Source organism: Poecilia latipinna, unplaced genomic scaffold (genome assembly GCF_001443285.1).
Source record: "Poecilia latipinna isolate Pla-1442-1.1 unplaced genomic scaffold, P_latipinna-1.0 Scaffold163, whole genome shotgun sequence".
Classification (NCBI taxonomy): Eukaryota; Metazoa; Chordata; class Actinopteri; order Cyprinodontiformes; family Poeciliidae; genus Poecilia; species Poecilia latipinna.
Window position 1 is genome coordinate 105,077 of NW_015112779.1, and position 27,558 is coordinate 132,634.

General features: G+C 40.9%; 1 protein-coding gene across 10 annotated transcripts; it reads left to right on the top strand.

Moving 5' to 3' along the window:
* On the top strand, positions 1–27,558 carry pfkpa (phosphofructokinase, platelet a). Of its 10 annotated transcripts, XM_015029793.1 has the most exons (25): positions 3–255; positions 2,422–2,495; positions 3,705–3,782; positions 3,949–4,138; positions 4,949–5,114; positions 5,198–5,242; positions 5,323–5,431; positions 5,589–5,684; positions 7,740–7,832; positions 9,372–9,497; positions 10,773–10,837; positions 11,042–11,111; positions 12,845–12,991; positions 13,782–13,852; positions 15,385–15,472; positions 16,277–16,429; positions 18,377–18,529; positions 19,505–19,669; positions 19,761–19,822; positions 20,032–20,143; positions 21,454–21,553; positions 21,807–21,812; positions 22,574–22,679; positions 23,473–23,669; positions 27,471–27,558. In XM_015029793.1, exons 1-24 carry the CDS (start codon positions 162–164, stop codon positions 23,627–23,629), a joined length of 2,526 nt encoding a protein of 841 aa, XP_014885279.1. In that variant the 5' UTR covers positions 3–161; the 3' UTR covers positions 23,630–23,669; positions 27,471–27,558. The 10 variants fall into 10 exon arrangements, with proteins under 10 accessions (XP_014885288.1, XP_014885281.1, XP_014885282.1 ...); XM_015029795.1 differs by lacking the exons at positions 5,589–5,684; positions 27,471–27,558 and adding an exon at positions 5,997–6,092 and having other exon boundaries at positions 2–255; positions 23,473–23,896; XM_015029792.1 differs by lacking the exon at positions 27,471–27,558 and having other exon boundaries at positions 23,473–23,896.

The window sequence follows — 27,558 nt, forward strand, 5'->3', positions numbered from 1 at the left end:
CTAGACGCGGAACCGAGACACGCGAAGCATAACGGCCATACTATCGGCAGAGGGGGCTGTGAAGACTGCTGCCCTTCATCACATTTCGGTACAACCTGTACAGAACTGTTGGGAGACTTTTAACTACTCTGACCCGAAATAAATATTAAGCAGTCGAGAAAATGGCGCAGCCGGACAGCAAGAAGATATTCTTTGAGAACCTGTCGGGAGCAGGGAAAGCCATCGCAGTGCTCACGAGCGGAGGAGATGCTCAAGGTAACTTGTCGCATTCACGGACACAGGTTTTTCGAGATTTCTATGCATTAATGCAGACATGCCCGTAGAGGGCGAAAATACACCCCCTCGGCAGTGATGCTGTGTTGTCAGTGATAAAAAAGGCCATGTTTATGCACCAATATGTCTGTAAAGCTTTGCGCAGTGGGCCCTTCAGTCTAGTAAACTAAAAGCATGATGTTGAATCATCCAGGAAGAGGCAGCGGTTAGCTGAGATGCTAACATGACGCAATGTGATAACTCAGATGTCCGCATCCTCAAACTCTCTAAAACTGAGCAGCTCAGAGAGATGTCAAGGTCGAGTTATGTGCTGCGTTTTCCACCAGGTCCTGCAAGGTCGTTAATTATCTTACGGTGCATGTAATTTGAACGAGGAAGTGAAAGACTCGGGCGTGCTGCTCGTCACGACAGCGGCTTGCTCACCGACTGCCAGCAGCCCTGAAAGGCTGAGCTAATGTTGAGAGAGGAGAGGTGAGAGCTGAGGTTTAAACAGCAGAGTGTGGGCCAGCGGCGGGAAGCCTCCATCCTGTGTACGTGATGAGCGGCACCCGGCCGGTTCTACGTCACAGAGGAAACTCTTAGTCACGTGCTCCGCCGTCTCGTCTCTTATTTATCGAAACGCAAACGCTCTCAACTGCTAAGGAGTGCATTTTGAACTTATTAATTTGACTACTTTATTAATTATACTCTAGGCAACCCTCACTGTTCATCAGCATATGCTTATTCAGATGCACCCTTTCCATTTCTAACTATTAAAACTTTTTTCAGACTCAGTAAAAACTCAGTCACCTGCAACACATAGCCATATTTGACATACCTCCAGCTTTGTGCTGCCTGCTTGATGGTTTGTTTTATTTTATATGTTTTTTCTAAATGGTATGAACTACTTTTTGTCTCTAAATAAAGACCTTCCATATAAATATGGCATATAACCAATGCTGGCGTTATTAGTGATAAACAACAGTAGAAAAGATGAAGGATGTGATGCGTGTTCTATTGAAAATATCTTTAGTTTTGAATTTAGACATTAAAAAATGGGTGCCACAAGTTAAAATGGTCACGATTTTGTAGTGTAAACAGTATGTTTTCTTTGTTTTGGTGCATATGATGAATTTGGAAGAAAAAAAATCTTTAATTTATCCTAAATTCTGAATATAGTGTTTGAAAACGTCAAAGTAGTTAATTAGAAAGAAAAAAATCTCCTCTAAAAATAGATTTTTGTGTGTTGGTTTTGATCTTAAGCCCACCCTGAGCGGACCCCAGAGCAAAGTAAAGTTGCATATGCATGACAGGAGTCGTCGGGGCATTGTTCAGGCTCTTTGCTCCAGGCTTTGTGTGCGGCGTGCCGGAGAAAGCGCCAGTCATGCAGAATGAGAGATCGGGTGCTTCGATTCGGGCCTCGAAAACCTCAGAGGAGACGAGTGGGAGAGACTTCTCAATAGGCGTTTGTGTGCACCGTTATGTAACCGCTCAACAGGTTGTTTGACTTGACTGTGAATGAGGTCTTCAAAATACCCTTCAGAACAATCCTTTTTCTAACATTTTTTGTTTTCCACGACATTGCAAAAACTTTACCTCCTTTGAAGTTAAACGCAGAACTTATCAAATAAATACCAAAGAGCTTTTGAGGACAAAAAAATAAATAAAAATCCCAAGAGATGCACAGATTGTTTTCGTAAATGTTCTCCCCTGCTGTCCAACAGCCTGAACTTTTGCGTTGCTAAGCAACAACCCTCCGGCAGCGCACCAGTTTTTGAGAAATTTGTTGATTTAAAGCTGATCCAGTCGGCTGCGTTCTGTCCGTCCCCCAGCGAGCGAAGCGTTAACCGTTCCGGTCTCATAACCCTACATTTACTCTCAGATCGCATAGAAGAGTTTCTTCGTTAATGAGCGCACTTTGTACAAACTGCACTGTAACAGAGAGGGGGCGAGGACGAGCTGGAAGACATTGTACCCATAAAAGGCTTTCAACTCTGCAATAAGAAACAGACTGACCTAAACCACAGAAGTCTACAAAACATAAATTGTCTGAGGTTGCTCTTAAGCATGCTTCCCCTCTCCTACACTGTAGCTGCACTGCATTACAGCAAAGCTCCTCTGTCATTAATTATTATGAGCATTGTTGAATTTCTCTCCCCTCCTCTGCAGGAATGAATGCGGCAGTCCGCGCCGTGGTCCGAATGGGGCTGTACGTGGGAGCTAAAGTTTATTTTATTCATGAGGTGAGCCCGTCCGCTTCACAGGTCCGACAAAAGCGTGACTCTGCACAAAATGCTGTCGTGTGAAATTAGTTATGCCTGCTCTCACTCATGAGAAGGTGTTGATTTTTAACACCTTCTCATGAGGTATTGATCCCAGATGAATGTGATCAGCGTTTGCGCAGGTACGGATCTGTACTAAAGGGAGAGGATTTAAGCGGAGCTTTGGGAAGCAACAGACGTGCTCCGCTGCTCGTACTGTGATCCCCGTTCATCTGTCCTGCCTGGGCTCACTCTGCATACCGTTACATAACAGACTTAATGCTTCAGCTGGTGGCTGATGGGAACGCCTGACTGTTCCTGCAGCTCACAAAATGACAAACCTTAAATATGAGATAAAGTAGCGCTAAAGTGGTGAATCTAGAAAGTGTACACACCTCGGTTAAAATTCTAGTTCATTGTGATGTTAAAAAAAAAGACATCATGATAGAGCTGGGTGATGAATTGATTTAATTGATTAATCATATTATTGGAAAATCAGTTTGGTTTTTTTCCACCAATGCACTCCTTGGGTTTCCATAGTTCTCAGTGATGTCAGCACGCTCAAGGCCGCCGTCTTGTTTGTCGAACGCTTTTTTTCTTTTCATTTCCATTTTTCCTATTTATTTGGACTTTTAATTCAGGCCAACTCTGTAAGGGTCGGTAGAGATGCAAATCTTTCAGTGTCTTAATGATTTGATTCTGATTTTCCAGGGTCACAATTTCAAAAATTATTTAAAAGAGTTCTATAAAGTTCCATAGTGTATCAAACCTGAATAACGTCTTAGTGTGACCAGAATATGGTGACAGACCTGCTGCCACTACCATGTTTCACCGTTGGCATGGCAATGTGCAATTCTTTCTGTACTGAAAATATATTTTAAGATTTTGACTTAACATTTTCAGTTGGACTGCAACTTAGAAGATTTTGGGAGATTTGAGTCATTCTGAAATAATTTTTATGTGAAAGAAACTCTGTTCTATATCTTCACTGTAGAAGACAACCAGTATTTACCAAAAATTCCCTCAACTCTTCCAGTACTGCAGTTTGTTTCCTGTCACCTGCACTAACTGATTTGCATCTTGTCTTTTCATTAATTATTGAGAAACGTGCAGTTTTTGTACAGCCACTGTTGCACAATGCAGACTGTAAAAACAGGCTCTGACATATTTCCTGTCATGTTTTCCCCTCAGGGGTATCAGGGGATGGTGGACGGAGGGGAAAACATAAGAGAAGCTACCTGGGAGAGTGTCTCCAGCATGCTACAAGTGGTAATAAACATGTATCCGCTTAGAATGAACTACTTTCAAAGAGAAAACACAAAAAATGTTGTTTTTATCATTTGTTAGTAAGCCTGAGAGAAACCAGAGTTCTCTGTCAACACCTTTTGATTTAGACCTGAAATGCTTTCCCTGCCTTCTTCTCCGCTGCCTTCAGGGTGGGACCGTGATCGGCAGCGCCCGGTGCAAAGACTTCCGCAGCCATGAGGGCCGCCTGAAGGCAGCTCACAACCTGGTGAAGCGCGGCATCACCAACCTATGCGTGATCGGCGGCGACGGCAGTCTGACGGGAGCCAACCTGTTCAGGGAGGAATGGAGCGGCCTGCTCTCTGAGCTGGTGCAGCAAGGTAGTGGAACGCAACCAAAATACCAGCCGTTTCTATTTTCACCAACAGGAAACAGTGGATATTTGAGAAGTCCACATCGTTTTAAAATGTTTTTGTGCAAACAATTCTCAAAGGTGAAGCACGCATTTGTATGTAACCTCTTTTACGCTGATATCCGTCAAAATAAATTGCAACCAGATCTGTTAAGTTACCCACATATCATCCATCCATTTAAACTTTGTCTTCCTCTTATCTGACTTTGAGCTGTGAAGTAATAGGACCAGCAGGGAAACCGATACATCCCTCTCCATGGTAACAATCTCTAGTTTGTCGGCTTTATGGAACAGTGGCTATAAAAAAAAGCCATAAGAAGTTTTATTCTCCAGTGCAGCTCCTGCAGACTAGTCAGCAGAAGTTAGCAAACAACTGGTGGAACTGAGCATTAGCTGAGCTTGTTATAGGAGATACTTCTCAGTAAAACTCTGGTAAAAACGTTAAAGGGTTAAGAGTGGAGCCACTGTTGTGATCACTTCCTGAAGGCAGAACTACAGGAAGAGCAGGAGCTATTTAAAGAGACAGAGGCCCAATTTCAAAACGTTAAATTTCTAACTCAATTTTCTTTAGAATCATATGTAGCATTTTTATAATAAGTGAAGGTAACACAGTCACATGACTGTGGTATAAAATGGCACTGTGTTAATGAAAAGTACATGATACTGCCACCTAGAGGAATGCTGAAACAGTTTGTTTCTGGCTTCATGGGGCTAGAAAGTAACATGTAATGAAACCAAAGAGTTGGCCGAGTTTCTAAGACCCTCCCGGTCCCCTCAGGTCTGATCGAAGCCGACGCCGTGCAGAAATATTCGGCCCTGCACATCGTGGGGATGGTGGGCTCCATCGACAACGACTTCTGTGGAACCGACATGACGATCGGTACTGATTCAGCCCTGCACAGAATCATCGAGGTTGTAGACGCCATCATGACCACCGCACAGAGGTGAGAGCCAAAACAAGCTACATCGCTTTAGTTTCCAACACCAATCCTGTGCTGATTCCGCTTTCATCATCTGGCCTTTTCAGCCACCAGAGGACGTTTGTGTTGGAGGTCATGGGCAGGCACTGTGGGTAAGAAAAATAAGCAGCAGACTCAGTGGGCGTGGTCAGCGGTGCTCACATGAAGCTAACATATCTGTGTTAAACGGCAGCTACCTGGCCTTGGTGAGCGCTCTGGCTTGTGGTGCCGACTGGGTTCTGATCCCTGAAATGCCTCCGGAGGACGGCTGGGAGGAGAAGATGTGCCAGAAACTATCTGCGGTAACTCCATCGCATTCCCACAGCAGCCAAAATGAACCAATATACCAGCCATTTGAATGACTAGTTTTGTTTCTCTACAAAAAAAAAATACTACATAAATTATCTGATGTTTCAGTGTTTTCCCAGTTTGAAAACCTCCCAATGTTTTATAATCCAGACCCGTTCCAGGGGCACAAGGCTGAACATAATCATAGTAGCAGAGGGAGCCATTGACAGACACGGGAAGTCTATAACTTCTAGTTTTGTCAAGGATGTGAGTACATGAGTGTGGAAAGAAGAAGGGGAAGCCAGAAGCACGGCGACCCTGCCGATGCCACCAGATCTGACCTGAACGTTCACTGCTGCTGTTTAGCAACCGCGTTTAAATCTCACACAGAGAAAGTGTTGACAAGCAGCGATAGAAGCAGGATACAGCTGATTATATCATGAAGGAAGCTGTTCTCTCTCGCTCTCTCTCTCTCTCTCTCTCTCTGTTTTTGGCTCCCGTGCTTCTGAAAGCCCATGTCACAGCCACACACTCAGTTTTTCTGTCATGTTGTCTCTCCACCACGCCCTCCTTTTGTAGAACCGCGCAGGGATGAAAAGGCTGAATATCATAATTGTCGCCGAAGGGGCGATTGACCGTAACAACAAACCCATTACAACTGACTATATTAAGAATGTAAGTACAGAGCTGTGTGCAGCGAGCCTCCAGCCTCCTGTATGACACTGACCCTGCCCTGATGTGGCTTTTGACTCTGTTGCTGTGTTTCTGGAATGCTCTATCAGGCACACTTACTAGTTTGGTAAGAAGGCTTTCACGGTTTTGTACTCTAACGACAGTAGGACACTCATGAAGCCAAACACACATTTTCCCAAACCAGCTGCCACTTGTTTAGTAGAGATGCACCGATCAGAATTTATTTATTTTTTTATCAATGTAATATCTTCATAATTTAAGAATTATTTTGTCTGCTTCTACCATTTTCAAAGCAAAATTTCAAGTTAAAGAATAGCATTTTTAAAATGCTATTCTTTGTCAGAATTTCTTTGGCATTACATAGTATAAAACCTTTAAGAAGTATCATAAATGACACTATGAACTTTTGGAAACCATGTCTGTGCAAAGACGGATGCACCTGAGGTAAACTGAAGCATATTTACAGAAGTTTTAGTGAAAAATACATAAACAAGTACAAAACTTGGGACTTTCTGCGATTTTACTTAATAAATTTACTAAACTTAATATTACATGTGGACATCTTTTTGTTTTTGATATATTTTTTTATCACAATATAATAAAACAATAACAAATGTTTATATTTGACTTTAATTCAAGTGTATTCTTTGGAAATCTTGTGTAAAAAAAATACAACAAACTTTTTATTGAAAAAATAAATAATTAAAACCACAAAAATATATACATTGTTGGCACTACCAAAGCTCCATACAATGTCTTTTTGCAGAAGGTTCCTGACATCTGTCCAACTCAAATGCTTCCTGCTCAAATCAAACACCCAAATCCTTTTTAGCAGCTTCTAGCCAAGAGTCTTCCTGCCTCCATGAATACCAAATATGTCTATGTTTAGCTGAAGGGAGGTGAAGTAATAAGTGTAAGAAAAAAAAAAAAAAGTTAAAATCTCTCCCCCGATACAGAGGACGTGGGGCTTTACAAGTTTTAAACAGCAGTATCTGTAAAAAAGCAATTTAATATTAATTAAAAACAGACAAAATTATTCTTGAGGTGACATTTTAAACTGGCTTTAGCAGTTAGCAAACTGCCTTTAGCATGTGAAATATTGTGTAATTAGCGAGGCTAGCGTTTGTCTTGTGGCTTTATTTTAAACATCCCATCTGATATAAAACAACAACTTCCACTCCATCGAGTGTTGATGTTAGTGCAAACATGTTGCTGTTGATTTTTGTTTCCATCAAGTTCTCGTTCTCGGTGCATCTCTGTTATTTATACTTGCTTTCACACATTAGTTTTCACACTCTCATTCATTCAACTAACTGGTGTTAAAGTCTAAATTTTATTGTTTTATCAGTACCTGGGTATTTCTTTTCTTTATTTTCTTTTTAATGGTTCACATCCTGCCTGGGTTCCTCTATGGGGTACAAGCTATTTTGCTAACATGACTGAAAAATTAGAATGGCTTGCTTGTGCTTTGCAGTTTCCCCTTCTCTTTAGCTTTTATATTGTGCCTGTGTTTTTAGTGTGTGATGTGCCCAGTTATTTTTGAATGTATCTGCATATACAAAGTGGTTTTTGATATGTTTTACCTCAACAGTACCTCCTGCTAAATCCTTTTGTGTGTTGTCATCAAAGCTTGTTGTCAAAAACTTGGGCTTCGACACACGGGTCACCATCTTGGGCCATGTGCAGAGAGGAGGGACGCCGTCTGCTTTTGACCGCATCTTGGTAGGTTCACTAGGAGGAATGAGAGAGAAAAAAACATAGCACATTGCTTTCATTTGTTATTGTTAATCAAATAAAATATTCGGAACTTGATGTGAAAGATATCCATTGTCACCATGGTTACTCGTGTTTTATTTCTTCGACATCAGGCCGAACAGATAGAAAGTTTGAGGTTAATCATGATATTTGTAGTACAGGCTGAGTTATTGCAATTTGAAATAGCTTATTACCATAAAAATGATTTTTTATGGCTGTAAATACTACACTTTATAGTTCCACACAAAACCAATTTATTAAAAAAAAGAAAGCATAAACAATCATGGCCTTGAATTTACCTTAAGGGTCCAGAACAAACCAGTCCACATTTCTGTTTATGCCAAGGTTATTAAAAGCTAGCTCTGAAAGCAGGGCTAAGTATAAATTACTTCGCATTCTTCCTTAAAGTCCTTCCTAAAGCTATATTAGTGCCAGTTGCAGGATTATTTGAATCCCCAGTAAAAATGTATTTGTGAAGTAGATCTGTTTTATCTTTTAATTGCTGTTGCATCATTGCATACTAAAACGTTTACTGCAGTTCTCTAGTTCTGATCTTTTTTTAAATGCAGCTTCATTTGTTGCATTGACCTTAAATGTGAGCACATTGATGTTATTCAGCTATTTTCTTATGTTCATGCCAATGAGGTTACACAAAGTTTTAAGAAACTTTACACATCTTTACCATGGGTGCTGTGACTAAGAAACAAAAGGTCTTGCTTAACCATTCAATTTTTTACTTCTAGTTTGGAGTATACCAATTAAAGAGCCGAAGATCTTCAGACAATTTGCTTTACAAATTTGATTTGCATGTAAAATAAACTGACACATTTTAAAAACAATAACTGTAAAAAAAAAAAAAAAAAAAGTAAAATAAAAAAATCCTAATTTTAAATTTTTTAAATGGATTTTAAATAGGACTGGACAATAAATCAATATAATATACACTGCTCAAAAAAATAATGGGAACACTCAAATAACACATCCTAGATCTGAATGAATGAAATATTCTCGTTGAATACTTTGTTCTGTACAAAGTTGAATGTACTGACAACAAAATCACACAAAAATCATCAATGGAAATCAAATTTATTAACCAATGGAGGCCTGGATTTGGAGCCACACACAAAATTAAAGTGAAATGTTCCCTTTATTTTTTTGAGCAGTATATATTGTGATATACATGTGATCAATATCAATAGATAATACCTCCCATAGACTTATAGTAGTAGCAGTATAGTATTTCATGGTAAAGCCTCAGTGTGTTTGTCTTAAAGGAAATGATGTCAGGGATTTGAGTTAAGCACATGATGGGATTTGAGGCCGAGGACACGACTTGTGCAGACACGTTTCCACGCCCGTACTACAAGCCTACCAAAAATAGGTCAAGAAGTGAAAATGAACCGGAAAATAGCAAACAGAACAGGATTTAAATGTCTTAATAAATACATGCATGCAAAAATAAAGCGATACTAACTCACTGTTGTCTGTTCCTGTCCACCCTCAAAGGCCAGTCGTATGGGAGTGGAGGCCGTCCTGGCTCTCCTGGAGACCACCGCCAACACGCCGGCCTGCGTGGTCTCTCTCTGCGGGAACCAGTCGGTGCGCGTGCCTCTGATGGAGTGTGTTCAGACGGTGAGTGTGGTGCTGAGCTGGAAACGGTCCAAGACATCCACACACCCTTTAAATTTTCGTGCACACACTTAAGCAGCGCACAGGGGCTGAGAGGAGCCAACTGGGCTCAGAAGGGCTGTATCGTCAAATGGAAAGCCATGTTGTCTGAGAATGAGTCGTTAATGGTTAATGATCTTCTGAAGCGTTTTGAAGGGGTTGGCGATGACTGCCAGAGCGATGATGTAACAGCTAATCATCTCCACAGGAACAGAAAACAGCTTTGTTGTTCTGTTGGCCAGTCATGTTTGGAATTTGGCAGATGTCCCTGGGAAGATTTCTGCTCTTATCTGAATATTTTTATTTCAGTAAAAAACAGGAAAATCTTACTTTTCTGTTTGTTATGTCTTTCATAAGTGATTTCTTTCATAGGTCACAGTCAGATAGTATTACAAATATCATTGTTCTTTCATTTCTTTCCTTTGTGTTTCGGCTTAAATGTATTTTCATTTCTGTCTACTTTGCAAAAAACACAAAATCTAATCAAGTGACTTTGGTTTAGTTTCTTGTGCAAATATCTTAGTACACTTGAAATAAGACGAAGACTAACTTGAAAGTAACTTTTCAGCAGGATATAGATTCTTGTTACAAGTCAATAATTCCTTAATATTAATGGAAAAAGTACTAGTTCCATTGGCAGATTACTTCACTTATAACAAGACATTTTTCCACATGTCATCAGTAAAATAATCTGCAAATGGAGCAAGTACTTTTTAAAATCAATATTAAGGATGTGTTGTAGCAGTAGGAAAAACACTTTATGCTCACAAATGACACCTGCAACTGCCTGGCTGCTGATTGTGATACTATCTGTTGTTGCCTTAACATCAGCTGTGCCGTGTCCTTGTCCACTTCCTTATTTGATTGCCCCATAACAAAACTGACATAATATTTGTGATCTGTGAGGAGAAGCCCATGTTTTCTATATACAGTAATTGGCCTCAGATTCATTTGACCTCTTCTTGATAGGAAGGTATTGTAAATAAAAGAATATCCTTGTTTGATTTATAGAATAGGGATTCAAGTTTTGTGCTCCATTATCATCAGTTTATGGGAATAAATAAATTCTCAGATTAGAAGGTGTGTCTCCAAAGTAGGTTTATATGCAAGTAAAATTCATTTTAATCTGACATGATGGCTCTCAGCCACAAGAGAGAAATGGATTGTGGTTAATTTTTGTTTCATATGCTTTAAATGTAAGAAACTGAATACAAACATTCTTTTTTCTTTTTTCCTCAGACTCAAGAGGTCCAGAAAGCCATGGACCAGAAACGGTTTGAGGAGGCTGTCAAACTTCGGGGCAGGTATGGGTGACCTAGAAATGTCGGCTACAAATAAAGCATTAGTAGACAGATGTGATTTGTTTGGTTAATATCAGTCTGGACAGCTGTTGTGTGTTGCTACAACTCATAAGCATGAGAAGAAGAGTTTAAATGGAAGTAAAAAATGTCTTGATGTGTTCCTCTTATCGAACAGGAGAGCTGACTGTTTTTGGCCGTGTTTTACAGGAGTTTCGAAAACAACCTGAGGACGTACAAACTGCTGGCTCACCGCAAACATGAGTCTGAGCTGCCAGTTGTGAGTTGAAAACGCAGAGCGCACGACTTTCACACACAACCAAAGGAGCAGGTTACTTCCCGAGAGCCAAAACGGCCTCGCCCAGCCCTCTGATAAGCTGAATTATTTATTACTGTCCTAAGGTTCTAGCTACAAAGAATGACTCAGATACTGCAGGCCTCACACACCATGCTGCTGCTGGATTCTTGGCAGAACAAGAAGCAATAAATAAGCAAAGCAAGTCTCTAAATATGTAGCTCTGGCCATTTAGGGATCAGATGCAAGAAAACTGAACTTCCTCCATCTCCGATAGATGGATAAATAATGCAAATGGAAATTGTTGAGCTCGTTTTAATTAATCATGCGATTAATTGATTTACTGCTTGTTGCGACGAGCCTAGGCCCATGTGATGCAGGTTTTCAGGAGCCGTTCATTAAATAACGTAATCCCAACAGCTACGATCCACCTGCTTGCTAAACAGCTCTAACTGTAGTGAGCATAACAGGCCTTCAGGAGGCTCAGAGCTGGTTTGATGTGACACAAGTCGACGCCTCGGCCTCCCTCTGAGAGCCGACCTGGTCAATCCGGCCAGGAGGCGCGGCGGATCACACCGGTCGAGACGCGCAGGCAGCAGCCCGCCTCAGGGCCCGACTCGCTCTGCATCTGAAACGACAGCTGTGACGTGCTCCCGGGAGCACGCCAGAAGCTACCCATCGATTTCTTCTTTTGGAACATCAACAGCTATCCTCCCGTTGTGCGGCGTGTCATTTAGCAAAGCTGCAGAGTGAATGACTGAGCGTTGACGGCTGCTTTGTTTCCAGCGCAGAAACGACCCGGAGTCAGCACGCAGCTTCAGTTCTTACAGCTAGAAACCAGACCTGAACCTTCAGACGCATAAAGACAGTTACAAAGTCAGTCTTCTATCACCCAAAGAACATTCCCAGGATTAAAGGACTAATGTCGCAGAAAGAGCTGGAGAAGCTCACCCTTGTGTTTATCTTTAATCGCGTTAATACAATGGTGTCCAGAATGCTACAAACCAGAACACTGACAGTCATTACTTCAGTGGAACCTAAGAGAGGTGGACCAGAATGAAAATGAACAACGTTCCTGGTCATTAGGAAGTAAGCTCAGGCATTTACTTTATATTTTAGTGTTTAGCATTTTTAAAAGGAAGATTTCCTTCTTTAATAAAACAAGATTCTTAGTTTTAGTTGCGCATCATGTTTGAGTCTTTAAAACACGTTTTATTGTCTTACAAAGCTAATGTTCTGTTGAACCACAACCGTTTGTTTCATCAAGTATTTTTATTTACACTTGGTTGCTGATTTCAGACTGTTTTATTCTTGTCCAAATTTAGTTGGCATTTATATTTATTCATCTATTTTATATTTTCTTTGATGCACTAAATGCATTGTGTGATTTTTGTATACATTTATTTATGTATTTTTTTTAGTCTTGTTGGTGTTTGTCTGTGATATCGTTATCGAGGTATTTAAAAAAATATGTTGTGGTACAATTTTTGGCAATATCGCCCAGCGGATAACACTAAGTTTAAGTGTTTAGAGCTGCCTTTGATTAGTAGTCAGTGGAATATCGATCAACGTATTTGATGCGAGTTGATGATTTTGATTTGACAAAATGCTATGATTATTGCTTGTTTGAAGCACTCTGAACTGCCTTGTTCCTTCAATGTGTTACAAGATTCTACTCGATTTGAGTTGACCCGTTGCTTTGCGCGTTCCTCCCGCAGAGCAACTTCAACGTGGCGGTGCTGAACGTGGGAGCGCCAGCGGCAGGCATGAACGCCGCCGTCCGGTCGGCCGTCAGGGTGGGGATTTCCGAGGGACACAAGATGTTTGCCGTCAGCGACGGCTTTGAAGGATTCTACAAAGGGCAGGTGAGCTCCTGGACCGAAAGGAGAAAATCATATACCGTGAAAAAGATTTCCTATCGGAATGAAATCTGGAGTGCTGCTTTGGCTTGATGATTCAGATATTGCACTTTCACTGCTTGCTCCTCTCACTGAAGAATAATCGGGGGGATAATCCACACAGATTAATGTAAACCAATTTCCAGCACCGACTTTCCCCTATCAGCCTGAGCTGACGCAGTACCACAGGACACCACCAGATGGCAACAGGAGATCTGACTCAGAATGTCGTTTCTGGAGAATTGCAGATGATTTCCACTTCAGTTTTTCAGCAAAACAAACAGGGATTTAGTTGTGAATGAAGCGTAGATGCCTGTGAAACCTGCAGGGGGTGGGAATCTGATCCAAGACCAGACTGTTGTACTTTGTTCTGTTACTGATCAAACTGGTTTCACACTCCTCCCACTGATCTAGTTTTGTCCCCTTCCCCCTACTGAGAAAACCTCAAAGGGCTCTAGGTCATGAGAGTGAGTTGGTTCAGAACACTGCCGTTTTTTTTTGGGGTTTTTTTGTCTGGAGTCCAGAGAACTCATTACTCATCCTCTCTGTATTACAGAATGCGTTCGATTTTTGCCAGTAAATTACTATAATACTGACCCATTCATATTTTAAACATGGGCGTAAACAGAAGTAGAGAAATTTAAACCATCTTGAGTTGCTTATGACATTTGCCAGACTTGGATAATGTCACGTGATTTTACAATGTAAAACTTTCCAGTGTTTGATAAGACGTGTGTGTCTGTTGTCCTTTTTTCAGATTAAGGAGATTAAATGGGGAGATGTTGGAGGCTGGACTGGACAGGGTGGCTCCCTGTTGGGAACTAAAAGGTGAAAATTTCCAACAAAAAAGCTCAAATCTATAAATCTAAGAAGTTTTTTTTTTCTTGTAATGATTGTTGTTCAGATTAGATGTTATAAAGGTGGAAAGTAAAGCAACATAAAATATGGAAAAACATCTGATGTTCTAATGAAACAAAACTAATTCATCTAAAAGCTGACTATTCTGGCTTTGTAGAACACGCCTATTAAAAAGTCATGCTACCTGTAACAAATGGGGCATTATTTTTTCCAGATCAAGTAGAAGATGGACAATATGGAATCCCAGCATAATTCACATTTCTATAACAAATGCCTGCACAAGTCTAATTATGCAAACAATGGTGCAGTTAAGAGAACTCGGAGCTTAATGTGCTGTTGGAAAGAAAACATGGCTCCAACAAGAGAGAGCGATCAGTTGAAATAATGAGAAGGATTATAAAAACTCCTTGAAGTTAGTAAATCAACACCAAGTGAGGCGAAAAGCCGTTTGTTGTTGCTAGGCAGCCGCGACTACAGCCTGAAGCAAGTTCAGACGAAATCGGACTGTTAAAATGAGGCGTACGGCTAGTCAAAGATTAAAAAAAGACAGAAAGAGGAGTGGAGGTTAATGACTGAACTATAAGAAGAAATTGTGATTTTATATAAGGAAGAAAAAGTCATGAACACCTTTTCAGAAAGAAGCAAGATTCCACTTACTGAGCTAAAGAGAAACGGTAATGGACAGGAGGGAAAAAATTTATTTATCGGTAGCTTTTCAGATGGACAGTTTGTTCATGCTTTTATTAGATGTTTATTTTTACTTTCAGTTTTTATTTAGTAAATTAGTCTTTTTTCTGTAGTTTAATGAAACAATTAGCTTGTTAGCTAGCTACATATGTCATTTTTCTGTTAGCTATGTATATTTGTTTCATTTATATTTAATATTTGCGTTTTTCATTTCATACCCATGCCATATTTTATTTATTTTATTTGACCTAACATTTTTAAAATTAATTAGCTAGCTTGACAGTTGTTTCTTTAGTTGGCTATTTTTTTTATTAGCGTTTTTTTTACATTGGTAAGTTTTTTTTATTTACTACCTAGTTTTTTTTGTTTGTTTTGTTTTGTTTTTTTTAGCAATTTATTAGTTAAATTAGTTTTTTTCTATTAATTTTTACTAGTTTGTTTTTTATTTATGAATCAAACAGTTATTTTTTATTTGCTATAATTTGACAGTTTGACAAATATTTTTTAATTGGTTGGTTGGTGAGTTTTTGTTTTGTTTTTTGATAGTATTTAATCAATTACATTACATGATTGAAAATGAACTATTTTGAGGTATGCCTTATAAAGTGACAGTGTTCGGCTGTGACCTGAAGAGGTTTCGTGTCACTTCTGTAATTTATCCTCTTCACTCCAAAGTAAAACAAGAGACTGAATATCCTCCTAGTATTCTGATGACTTTATCGCTTTTGCAAGGATTTTTAGCATTATTCTTAGAAGTCTCATCGAATGACTATAAAATACAAAACCAGCTTTTTTATTTGCCTTCTCCTCCTCAGGACGCTTCCCGCGAAGCATGTCGACAAAATTGCCGAGCAGATGCGAAAGTACAATATAAACGCTCTGCTGGTAATTGGCGGATTTGAGGTACGTTGAAATCCTTTCTGTCGCTGCCTGTTTATTAGCTTAAGTTTTGCTCCTGAGGTCTATCTTTCATTTTGGCTTCAAGCTCATAAGCTCTTTAGAGATGTATATTTATGACTTCAGCTACAGCGTTATTCCTCATCAAATTAAAGCAGACAGCTGTTGTTCTTTACTCCTAATATGAGATGTGCTTATGTTCTGAATCTTGTTTAATGTTGATGTATTCCATTAGCCCTATTCCTTTCATGCCAGCACATCACCATATGCTCCATGTGTTCATATCGATGCTTCAAAGTCATTTCTCTGCCTAAAACCGCAAATAGAGCGCTGATGAGTTTAGTAGACGCACAAATTAGCTTACTTTTCTTTTTCTTTTTTTTTTTCTTTTTGCTGTAAATGCAGATGCTCTGTGATAATAACTTGAAGCATTTGGATATTTTTAATAGATACTTCTCCTACTGAGACAGATTTGATTAGGAAACAGTGAACATCTGCTTCTCTCCAGTCATTTCACGCAAATCCTGTTTAGACGCTCACCAGCTTCGACTTTTCCTGTGATGTATGGAAGTAGAAGAGTCTTCCTTTGTGAATATGAGTGTTTTGTGGGGCTGAATGTGGAGTGGTACCTGTCTGTTTCGCTGCTGTCCGTTGTGATAGACCTGGCTCCTCCCCTTGGCACCGTCCACTTATGTCCTTTTCCTTCCTCTGTTTTTTATTCTTGTGGCAAGTAGCACCTCTCTCAAAACCAAAACCCACCTGCCACAGTTCCACCCTCGCACTACTAAAGCCCTTGGCTCTGCCCTGCAGGCCTTCCTGTCACTGCTGGAATTGTCAGCGGCTCGTGGGAAATATGACGAGTTCTGTGTGCCCATGGTCATGGTCCCGGCCACGGTCTCCAACAATGTGCCTGGCTCAGACCTCAGCATTGGCGCTGACACGGCTCTGAACGCCATCACTACTGTAAGTGATGGGGGGCCTGGCGACATTTTTTTTAGATGACCTCAGCAACACACCAACAGATGAAAACAAAACAAACAAAAAAAACACCACACCCACATGCATTCAAGCATGAAATCCACAAACATGCTGACGCAGCGAAAGCCAGTTGTTACAAGAAGGGAGAGATCGCTCACTCGGTCTTTTCACCAGTGACTTTTTATTCCTGCCTGCCCGTCTGGGAATTATTTGGCAGAAATTCTTGTCATGGTCAGCGTCTGTAAGCCACATCTGGCCTACAGCGGCGCTCCACTCAGAGCGCTGGAAATTCAGCCACTCAGCGTGTGTGCGCGCTCTGAGAGGCCAAACTGGTGAAAGTTACAGTGTACAGCAGCATCCCTCCCTTCATTAACAGGTAAGTAAGTGAGTGAGAACATGGAGGCATGCTTTGAGGTGCACAAGTGTCGTGACTGCCATGTTTGCTCTGCCTGCCCCCCTCTCTGTGTGTGTCCCCCCCTTCTTCTTAGCATGAAGATGAAATGCAAACAGAGTGCAGCGTTGCTGGCTTGTTAGACGGACAGAGAAATGCAAATAAAAAAAGAAAGCTCGTCTCTTAAGCTTGCTTTTATGGCTTTTATTTTCTTACAGATAATATGCAAATACAGTACTTGCGGCTTTTGCTGGACATTTTGCATCATGCAGAGTTCAAAAAAGAAACCCACCACATCCTTAAAAAGTCTTAAATTCATGCATTAATAAGGTAGGACCTTAAAAAGTCTTATTTATTTTGGTAACAATTAAAGTTACAAGTCTGCTCTTAAGAATTTGGCTTCTTCAAAGCACCAGGTACTTGTTTGATTCTTTTCCAAAAAAAATAAAAACTTCCCACAGTAACTGCATTAAATCATATCAGACCTCAGGAGAGATTCAATAAGGACACTGAAATGTACAAATTTCACTGGAAAAATGTGTTAATAATAAAAAAAGTAATACATTTCAACAATATAGTGAGTTTTGAGGATTTTCAAGTATCAGTAATGTGAATTTATTACATTTCTACTGTAAATTTTCACAATAATGACGTGAATTATTGCAATGACTGGTAATTAGGATTTTTAAGTCACTTAACCATAATTAATGGTTTTCAACAATATTTTGTGACTAAGCCAATTATTATTTTGTGCCTCAATGCCTTAACTCTGAAGCTAACTTTTTGACATACATTTCCAATTTGCATTAAAAATATTTTAATGTAGGATCTTATGAACTGACATTAAGTTGGAACAAGCCTTTGAGAGGCAGAGATGAACTCCAATAGTTGACAATGAATCACATATTCTGCTGTATTCATATTGCATAGAAATAAGCGAAAGTCAGAGTAAAATATGACAAGTTATTTTTTTATTTGCATTTCTCATATAGTCTTAACACGTATTTAGGCTTCTAAATGTACAAACTAATGAGCTAGATGTGAAAGAAGCGCCATGCCTTTTAAACACAATGATGCTGGTCGTCATCCCCCTGGGTCACCCCACCACCACCACCCTGTGTTCGTGGGTTTGACCAGTGCTGCTTGTTTGGCTTGCAGTGTTTAAAACCTCCAGAGCCGATTTGGTAGTTTTATGGTCGCTATATGCCGTATCACCGCTGAGGCGCACCAAACACACACTCCCGATCTGTCATTCTTTCTCTTCTTTCTGTCCTCTCACCCTCCTCCCCCCCCCAGAACCCCTCTCTTTTTCCCCTCCCTTCCATCCATACCTCTTCATTTTACCTTCTCTGCTATCCTTCCACACTCCTCTGTTTACACTCCCGCTTCTGTTTGCCAAAGGGAAGCCACCGCAGCTATCACACGGGAAAAGCCGGAATGGCAGGATACGCTCTCACTGGGCTGAGAGGGTTTTATCGCTCTCTCAGCGGCCGACCCTCTCTTAGTGGCTCTAACAAGTTTTCTATATGCTGCCGCTTCAGGCGCTTGAGTGTCTGCTGCAGCTGTGTGACGCCCGTTCTACCTTTGAGGAGTTTTGCATCCCAATGTGTATGCTGCCTGCCACCATAAGTAACAATGTACCGGGCACAGAGCTGTCTATCGGGGCAGACACGGCCCTGAATGCTATCGTGGAGGTAAGGCAGTTTGAGCCGCCAGCACCGCCGATGAAGCTTTGATTACTTTGTTTCAACTGATTTATTGGGGAGGGGGCGAGACCTGAGACATCAGTAGAACTAATGGTCCAGTTCTAATAATTAGCAAAATATCAGGTTGCAAGATTAGCGAAAGTAAAATGTGTGAATATTTCTAATCTATGTGTTAGAAGTGATCCCTAACTGAGATTATGAATATCAATCTTTGTTTTGCCACTGTTGTAACTTCTCAGGCTTGTGACACAATTGAATTAAAAATGCTGTCTACACAGTTATGAAGTTGGGGGTCTGCACCATGACAAAAATGTTAAAGAATGTAAGCACGACTGAAGGATTGCTAGGCTAAAGATTTTTCCAAAACACTTGAATCCTTTTTTTTCTATTACCTGTTTTACTCTTTCGGTCAGAAACATTTAGAGCAAGTAAGAAAGAAGAGGATGAAACGAGTAAATAACATCCCCACAATCAGAGTTTTTTGCAAAAATCTTTCAAAGTATGCATGTTGGTGCAAACAGCCCTATCACCAAACCGCAGAGCGACTTGATACTTAATTATCAGCATTGGGCCATTAAACAGGAAGTTCACACAAGCTAAGGATAAACAAACAAAAAACACCCTCTGATGTTTTTACATGTAATGTGCTTCTCTCATTCTTTGCAGGACTCCAGTCAGTCTGGTAAAAAACAGCATCTAGCCTGATGAAATTGTGAAACATTTCAAATGACCAGCATGCAGTTTTGGTGTTGTGTTTCTCATGTGGAATGTCTTCCAGTATGCTAACAGTTTTGATAGCTAATTACTGCCTCTTGTATACTTGCTGGTTTGAGTAAAAAAAAAAAAAATCCACTTTAATCCATTTATCAGTCAGAGGATCAGACTTGTGAACTAAAGCGAATGTGTTGGCCTGCGTCCATGTTTTAACGAACTGACTCTGCGAGCCTGGTGTGCATGTGTCAGACTTGCGACCGCATCAAGCAGTCAGCCAGCGGGACGAAGAGGCGCGTGTTCATCATCGAGACCATGGGGGGCTACTGCGGCTACCTGGCCACCGTGGGGGGGCTGGCGGCGGGCGCCGACGCCGCTTACATCTACGAGGAGCCGTTCGACATCAGAGATCTACAGGTAAAGACGAGGCCGACTCCCCCGACTGGCCGCCTTGTCGTTTTATCTCTTTTATAAGGGAGTCAATTCTGGTCATTGTTTCTTCCTTTAGGCTAACGTTGAACATCTGACAGAGAAAATGAAGACCAGCATCCAAAGGGGACTGGTGCTCAGGTGAGAACCAGGGTTCTGATAGTTTAGCTTTATTTTCATTGTGACTTTTGTTTGTTGTTCGCTGGGACTAGAGAATAAATCTGTATTTCTGTCCCTCGGTTTTTGACTCTTAAGCTGCTTATACACTAAACAGAGCGCATGTTGCTGTCCACCGCTCATAAGCTCGCATTATGCAACACCCATAACGACACCTCTTTCGGTCCGTTTAGAAACGAGAACTCCAACGTGAACTACACGACCGACTTCATCTACCAGCTGTACACGGAAGAAGGCAGAGGAGTGTTCGACTGCAGGAAGAATGTGCTGGGACACATGCAGCAGGTACCGCTGCATGCTCTGCTGCCGCAGAGTAGATTATTCTAGGAGTCGGTGGGGGAGACGGGAGAACAGACCGGGGAAGATGTGATAAGATTTGTTTTGTGTTTGAAGCATTCATATCCCCTGTTTCCAAATGAGGTCTTTTGTTTTGTGTGCGTCTGGAGATTACCACAGATAAAGCAGGATCAAACAGAACTTTTAATAAGAGAATTAATAATATGCAGAAACAAACAAAACCAAAAATATGTGTTCTTTTTCTTGAACTTTTTTGCATTTTGTTACCTTAAAGCTACAACCTTTAATGTATGTTAATGAGACAAACCAAAACAAAATAGCTCATAATTGTTAAGTGGAATGAAGAGGAAGCCTGCATGGCACTATTACTATCTGTAAAGTGTGGACTGCATTTTTATTTAGATCCTATAAGCTGGATAGCCCTAAAGACAAACAAGTGGAATGAATTGCTTTTACCTAATAAATACACTTCATCTGTGTGTAATGTAGTAACAATATAAGAACCAACTGTTCCTAGAGACCATTGGTGAACAAACAGGATCACTAAGAACAAGAAACACAGCAGGCAGGTCAGAGGTGAAGATGTGGTTAAGATTAAAATCAAGGGAAAGCTTATGGAAAAAGTCTATTTTTAATGTCTCACCTAAATGCAAAACTCTGTGGTCTGTGATCGGCCGATACTTAAACATGAAACTGATCTTATCCTCCTCCGCAAATGTCTGAAAATGAGCCACTGACCACTTTTGCTCTGCTTTAGCAACTCTGTTACAATGTTTAGCGACTTTTCAGACAAGAAAAATCAGCATTGGTCAAAATGTGCAGGCCAGGTTTCTTGAGAGATCGGTGATTTGCCAAGAAAACGCAATCAATGTAGCCCTGGTTTAAAGCTCAATTATTTGTTAGAATGCCCTAGTCAAATCCCAGACCTAAATTTAACCGAGATTTCTTGGCCCTAAAATTATAAATCAACATTTTTATTGATCAAACTCCTACACTAATCTGATTGAGTTAAAAAAAAAAAACTCAATGAAAAGAGCGATATGATAACAAAATTATTCCAGCGTAAAAAGATGACAGAAATACACCCAAAAATTCTAAAAATGTTTAATTTTCTTTCTTTTTCAGAATTTTATTCGACTTTTTGTCGGCCTATCGCATAAAACCTATAAAATACGATGAAGGTTGTGCTTGTAAAATGACAAAATGCAAAAAAGTCAACTGCATCAGCAAATATGAATAATAAACATTTACAGAAAAGGAGAAAGAAAAGTGTTTAAACTTGAGAATTCCTTTGAAAGGGAGGAGCGCCGTCGCCGTTCGACCGCAACTTTGGGACCAAGATCTCCGCCAAGGCCATGCAGTGGCTTTCCCAGAAGCTGGTGGAGTCTTACAGAAAAGGTAAGGCGTTCCAGTCGCTGTGTTTGCTGGTAGATAAAAACCCGAGCTGCGGACCCCTAGAGGATCCTCCCTCCCTACAGAGACGTGACCGCTGTGACGCAGATCTGCCATGGAATCTCTGTCGTTTATTCTTCTAACTGCTGCCGTTTATCGAGGCAAAACATGTTTGAAGCGAATCATTACAAAGTACCGTTAAAATTAAAGCTGTTTTTTTTTTATGTTTTGTTTCCCTCTTTCACACGGATGACTTAAGATGAAGGTAAATCTTGCCTTTTATGTTGGCTCCGTGACCATCTCTGTGTCCCTGTGTTGCCATTTAGTGGCCATGTAGCTTAGAAATTCACACTTCCTGTGCAGACACACATTTGTGTTCATGTCTTTCATGTTTATCAGCAGCTGCCATGCAGTTCTATTTCCAGATTATGACTCATCTGAAAACGAGCTGGAAATGTGTAGCCATGGGCTGGATTTCCGTCCTCTACCCCTACCTCTCCTTGTTACAGAAGAGGATTAGGGCCACTGGCAAAAAAACCCAAAAAACTTTTGTTTCTCAGAATTCTGACTTTAAACTCTGAATTCTGATTTTTTTTTTAAACCACAATTCTCACTTTAAATTTTTCTTTTGTAAAATTCCAACCTTTTTTGGTAAAATTCTGACTTTTTCTCAGAATTCAGAGTTTAACATCAGTTATGATTTTAATCTCTGAATTTTGACTTTTAATATCTGAAGATTAAAGTCCGAATCATAAGAAAAACGACAGAATTCAGAGAGTAAAGTGAGAATTATTTTTATTTTCCAGCGGCCCTAATCTTCTTCCATACCGTTTCTGTCTGTAGCCTTCTAAGTTAATTCTAATTTCTGCGTGATCACCTCTTTTCGTTTAGATTTTGCTAGTGTTTTGTTTTAGTTGCTGGTAGAGTAAGCGCCATCATTTCTCGTTAAGACACCTCGTACGCCGTGGATGAAGCTAAAGCTCCTTTGTGTGCGTCCTGTAATGGCCGTGATGTTTTCCCCCGCAGGCCGAGTGTTTGCCAACACCGAGGACACCTGCTGTCTGCTGGGGATGCACGCCAGGGCTCTAGTCTTCCAGCCCGTCGTGGAGCTCAAGGATCACACCGACTTTGTGTGAGTATCAGGGATGCAAGATATCAGTTAATGTGTCAGTCTAAAGCGACCGTTCTCTTAAAACCCGGAGATTTTTCTCTTGTATGAAGAGCGTGGACCGTCTTTCTATGACATAAAGGGCACATTTTTTCATATGTTAAAAAAAAATCTAAACATTTTAACATTATCTAGCTGAATTGAAAGATGGAAAATAAGAGAAAAAGGAAATTCCTCATGAACAGAGAGATGTTTGTGGCGCGCAAATAGGCATGATTGGCAGTGCTAAACCCGCCTCCTGGCTCTGATTGGTGGGTTTTAGTTGGCACTAGGAGAAGTCAGAGGATATATTTTTTTCCCCATAGATTATCTGTCTCATATTACAGTGTCACAACACAGTGACAGTTTTAACAAGTATGTAAAAACATATTCTTTATAAAAGTTACATACTGCAGCTTTAATGTGAAACTTAAGGAACTTGTTTATATTTCAAATCAGAACTACATAAAGTTAAATTTGCACCCCACACAGCACTCTGTTTGGACCGGTTCTTCTTTCCGCTCTAGTATGGTCCCGTCATCTTTATTTCTGTATCAACTGTCTCTGCTTAAGAATGACCAGCGGTGCCCTCTGCTGGATGGCAGGCAAACTACAACACTAAAAGCAGGTCTAAGCAGACGTTATTAGTTAATGTATTGAAACTACTTTTAATCTAACCATTAATCAACACTTAAGTCAATTAAAAGTGAAGATAAACCACTCTAAAAGCGCACCAGTAGTGAGCCGGGTGAATATTTTTTTGCGGTCTTCTGTTCAGCCACAGGATCCCCAAAGAGCAGTGGTGGCTGAAGCTGCGTCCCCTGATGAAGATCTTGGCCAAGTACAAGACGAGCTACGACGTATCTGACTCGGGACAGGTGGAGCACGTCATACACAGCCGACCCAAAGACTCGGACGCTTCGGTCGCCATGTGAAGGCACTTTGCTGTCCGCTGTCCCGTGAAGTCCAGCCTCTGTGTGTGTGTGCGCGTGTGTGTGCGTGCAAGTGTGTGTGAGACAGAGACTAGTAAGTTCTGGAACTGATAGTCCAGATGTTGTAATGGAAGCTCAGCGAAACAGCGTCGTGTTCGTTTCACTTGTTACCATCATCTCCCCTCAGATCACAACTGATGAATTTTAACCGAGCCTTCCAGTACTCCCGATGTTACGTAACACAACAGTCTTGCCATACATATGCGGGTTCCCGTTGCCCTGGTTGTTTAGCGTTGTTGTTGTTTTTTTTTTTTCTTTCTATTTCTCTTTTTTTAAATTGCACTTTTCTCTGACTCTGGTTGTGTAGACAGGCTCTGATTGCAGAGCTGCAGGAGGACAGAGTAGACACTTTATCTGCAGTAGGAAGAAAAAAAGAAAAGAAAAGGAAAAACCAGAGCGTGTTTCTGACTAGCACAAACGTGGGGGTCCAGCATATTTATGACGACTGATGCTGCAAGTCAACTGTGTGCTGTGCTTTACACAGAGAACTAATATTTATATATTTAACATTGTTTATTTTGCTTGTAAGCATAGTTATATTAATCATTGTACTGTAGGCGATGCTGTAATGAATAGTTGTCCGTCATTGATCCGAGTTAGATGTGTACGAGAGTAAGGTTTACCACAAAATAAAATCAGACTTGACAAGTGTAACCTATTGATTGCTTCTTTTTATTATCTTGTCTCTTTATTATTTTAATTTGCTGCGAAATAAGTCAAATATGTCGTTACGTTTACAAAAAAAAACTGCTTCATATTAAATGGGTTGCAAATATTCATAAAGCGGTTAGAAAAACTAAAATACAGTCTTAGAAGTAGCAAACAAAAGAAGAGAACAAAATAAAGGACGGACCAACGGAAGGGAACACTAAAAGGAGTTTCAATCAAAAATAAACTGAAACACAACATAAGATGAACAAGAAGAAAACAAGTACAATGATGGTCAGTGATGACTCAAAAGGATTTTAAATGACAACAAAAAGATCTGAGACAACAAGAAAATCACGGACAAAGAGATGCAATTTTACTAAACAGTCAAAAATTGCATCTCTTTAGCGGCTCTACAAATTGTAGAGACGTCCAAAAATATGCAAAACAACATTTTAAATGATCAGTAAAGTTGCAAACACAGATTTGGAAACAGTTACAACGAAAACAATATGAAAAAACACCAAACAGCTGCAACTAACAGGAGAAAGCACCGTGCTGCTCTGTGTTGTGTGCAGTTACCGTTCTGGGAGTCTTTTAGTTGTTTTCCCACTGAGAAGAGGTGGTGCTGGTGGGAGGAGGGGGGGTTGCTTTGGCGCTCTCTCTCTCTCTGCCCAGATTTCTGCTGTCTCACAATCCTTCAGTGAGGATAGATGCTCCAGGTCATTTTGGATCATTACACAAACAACATCGGCTTAATTTCATCTTGCATAATCAATCAGCAATTTTAGTGCTAACCTTGGAAATTTTCACCTGAAACAGAAGGTCACCCTCTCCCTCCATCCAGACCATCGTGATAAGAGGACTGAGAAGTGCAGTGATTAAACCGAGTTAGTTGTGAACCAGATGATCCAGTAGATGGCGGCAGAGAGCCGTCGGGTCCGCAGCAGTCCCCCGGTTCACCGGGTCCACTGTGACACGGATTCCCTCCATCACTGGCTGTCCACCTTTTCTCACAATTCCACTGTATGGTGGCTTATTACTAAAGTAGATTAACCGTGTGTGTGTGTGTGTGTGTGTGTGTGTGTGTGTGTGTGTGTGTGTGTTGCCATAATTAGGAATTAATCTGATCATTTGAAAGAAAATTTCAATTTCCCATGGGTGTATTAATTGTGTATACATGTAATTGGGCTCCCTTTTTTTTAACTGCTTAAATTGACTTTTTTTTTTTTTTGCCAGTGTTAACTGGGAGTAATTACATACATATATGGCTGTGCTGAGGCCATCGCTTTGCGACAGTGGAGTGACGTGAAATGTAATTTGAAGAAAAAGCTACCCGAATCACCTTTGCTCCCTACAGACTGTCCAAGAATAATTATTATCTCCGACTTAGACCCTGTATGGTTAATGCAGGTTCACTCACACGGCTCCACTCTGGAAAGGAGACTGGTCTCTCTTCACTTGAATTTCTTGAGACCCCCACCGCCACCGCTCCTCCTCCATGACTACTTGGTTCTCCGTGTAGGCAGTTTTGTGTTGCTGGCTCCCTCTCTCTGAGCATGAAATTAGAAAATTCAATAATTTGGGTTGATTTAGGAATGCAAGGGGAGAGCACGGGGTCATATGCACATAGGTAATCAATACTAATTACCATTTCATTTCTCCCTCCCCCCCCAACCACCCCACACACTTTCTCTTCTTCTACAATCACACATGAATCGGATCTCGCTGGACTGATTAAAGGTTGCAAATGAAGCATCCTCACCTCCTGATTCTCATCAAAGGCCAACCTCACGCTCGGTAACTTTGTCTTCATTTAATTCTTCGCCGTCTTCAGACAAGGCCCCCCAATTACAAGCTTGCAGTGAATCTCTAAAATGGCTTGTGCACATTGACCTTTTTAGATTAAAAGCGCATTCTGTATCTCTCATGGACTCCGCTGCACTCTAATTTCCCTCCTAATGAACCGCGCTGGTTGGTATTCCTAGAGCTGTAATAACTAGTTAGGAGCCAGCAGTGCTAACATAGATCACCATAAAGGTAGCCTGTTAACAATAGCAATGAGAGCCAATAAATCCAGACTGACTGTGATTGGGGAAAAAAAAGAAACAAGCTCAGATTACTTGCATATGTGATGAAAATTAGCACTAGGGCGAAGCTATGCAAGAATAAACGAGCGCATGATGCATATACCGCAGGATGAGAAAGCACAGAACAGCAGAAGTTATGGATTTTTGATACGAGCCGACTGCAGTCCCCCGTCGGCCGCGCTGAAAGACGCGCACAAACAAGCGTTAATTACAGGACCTGTTTGCAGACTTGGGATTGAGGGATTTGATCCAGCCGCCCGCGCACATGAGAGAGGCTTAGACTTAAAACAACTCCAGTGAGTCCGCTCTCCCAATTTAAGGCCCTCCCGAAATCCAGCGGTCCGAGCAGCTCGCCGAAACGCTCATCTGAGAATCTCCTTTCGACAATTAAGACACCCATGGAGGCATGTAAAGCTCTCAGTTCCATTAGCCTCTGTGCTGTTTCACTCTCTCTGTCCACTGAGCCTTAACTTACTTATTAGTACAAGTCTGCCATATTTTGTTAGGGAAGCGATTAGTGGAATCTACATGAAAAGGCAATTTCCCCCCCATCCCCGTCTTCCTTTCTTTCTCTTTGCTCCCTCACACTTCGCTGAGATCGGACAGATCTAAAGAATGGCATTTGCGCACTAATGAAATTCGCTCTGCACCATTTCGGATGTTAATCTTGGGATGGAAGTGACTTGTGTCTTTATTTACTCGTTTCTGTGTGACAAATGGTCAGAGTTGGCAAAAATTACATTGGCGCCGGTGCGCTTCCCCCTCTTTAACCAAAGGCGGGCGGTAGGGGCTGGCAGTCAGCTTAGAGACTGCAGCTCCACTTTGATGTATTGGAGTTAATATCTTCCTGACATTTCTCAGGACAGATTTTCATCACAGGATTCATCTGTACTTTTGAGGCTATGTGATAAATGAGTCGGGACATTCATTTTCCTCTCCTCTGTTGCATTTGTAGAGGAACGACGTGCGCGCAAGTGCGCGTGTAAATACTGTGTCTGTCCACTGTTGAGATGCAGAGGTGTAAATCTCTGCCTGAGCTTGTGCAACTGTGTGTGTGTGTGTGTGTGTGTGTGTGTGTGTGTGTGTGTGTGTGTGTGTGTGTGTGTATCCACTGTGGTGCTGGGCTCAAGCGTG

Excerpts from the sequence above, each read along its gene's own strand:
- pfkpa (XM_015029795.1), top strand. The coding sequence starts at position 162 with ATGGCGCAGCCGGACAGCAAGAAGATATTCTTTGAGAACCTGTCGGGA. Across the intron at positions 4,139-4,948 it reads CTCTGAGCTGGTGCAGCAAG|GTCTGATCGAAGCCGACGCC; the intron begins GTAGTGGAACGC and ends CGGTCCCCTCAG. Across the intron at positions 15,473-16,276 it reads TGGTAATTGGCGGATTTGAG|GCCTTCCTGTCACTGCTGGA; the intron begins GTACGTTGAAAT and ends TCTGCCCTGCAG.